Source organism: Condylura cristata, unplaced genomic scaffold, assembly GCF_000260355.1.
Source record: "Condylura cristata isolate star-nosed mole 26May11 unplaced genomic scaffold, ConCri1.0 scaffold00031, whole genome shotgun sequence".
NCBI lineage: Eukaryota > Metazoa > Chordata > Mammalia > Eulipotyphla > Talpidae > Condylura > Condylura cristata.
Genome location: NW_004567132.1, coordinates 1,111,706 through 1,112,836, shown reverse-complemented (window position 1 = coordinate 1,112,836; position 1,131 = coordinate 1,111,706). Strand labels below are relative to the sequence as shown.

The 1,131-nt window shown below is 43.4% G+C and overlaps 1 protein-coding gene across 6 annotated transcripts in view; it reads left to right on the top strand.

Moving 5' to 3' along the window:
• LIMS1 (LIM and senescent cell antigen-like domains 1) overlaps nt 1-1,131 on the top strand; it is a 162,367-nt gene that overhangs the window by 149,950 nt on the left and 11,286 nt on the right. For all 6 annotated transcript variants that reach the window (XM_004691390.2, XM_004691389.2, XM_012731557.1 and 3 more), the window contains one exon: nt 789-909. In XM_004691390.2, the coding sequence (XP_004691447.1) occupies nt 789-909 (121 nt within the window). The remainder of the gene's footprint in view (nt 1-788; nt 910-1,131) is intronic.

Sequence of the window (1,131 nt, the reverse complement as noted above, 5' to 3'; positions counted from 1 at the left end):
GGCCAGCAGCTCTATTTAAAAGGTCTCCAGAAGCTGGACAAACTGAATATGTTCTCATGATTTAATTATTAAGTATTGGCTAGGGAAAATGAACTTAACTCAGGCTTTTTTCCACCCTCCCACTGTTGGCCTCTTAGGCTGGCACCTGTGGTCTTACACCTTTACGTTTCAGACACCCAGAGCCGAGATAAGGGGAGCATGGGGAACACATCCCTTTGATTATGTGCATCTGAGCCCAGAAAGCACAGGCATGAGCATGTGTAAATCAGATGGTTGGGCCCAGAAGCGAGGGGTAAAAGTGCTTCCTCTAGTGTTCACAGAGAGGCCCCCATTCTGAGTCCAGTGGGCTCAGTTGCTGTCTGATAGATGGTTTGTCCCTTGATTCAGCGTTAAAAGCCTGTAAAATCTACGTAGCCGCCAGTGTTCTCTTTCATCTGCCAGAATTGGCAGTAAACCTATGCAGGTTGGCAGGGTTATACAGCAATGAGGTACAAGAAAGTATACTGTGGATTTCAGTTTTCTGTGTCAGCAATCACCAAAAATAACCAGGAGACATTCAAAAGAGCCCACATACCTTTTGAAAAGGAAAGCTAGAATCAGAGATATAATGAAGCAGCCAGAAAATAAGAATTCAGATGTAATAAACATTTTTCTAATGTCACGCTTACTGTGGTAAGTTCATACATGTACAGCTCCTGTTTGTGGAGGAAGATTTAAATGTATTTTTTCCTCATGTTTTTTCCTTAAGATATCCCACTGGACCTCCTTTGTGGTTTACTTTCCCACAGGTGAATTTATCATTGGCCGAGTTATCAAAGCCATGAACAATAGCTGGCATCCTGAGTGTTTCCGCTGTGACATCTGCCAGGAAGTTCTGGCAGATATTGGGTTTGTCAAGAATGCTGGAAGGTAGGAGTTTTTCATCCATGTTGGATGTGGGTGGATAGTGTGACTACTACAGGGACATGCTTGTTTTCTGATGGGACTGTAAGGTAGACCAATATAATACTCAATTTAAGGTGCAGAGGCCTATACTGTAATATAGTGGTTTATCTGGGGACTGTTAGGAGAAGGTTCTAGAATTTCAGTGCTGGTGTGCCCTTCCAAGGCAGTGTCTTACTCGCTCACAAG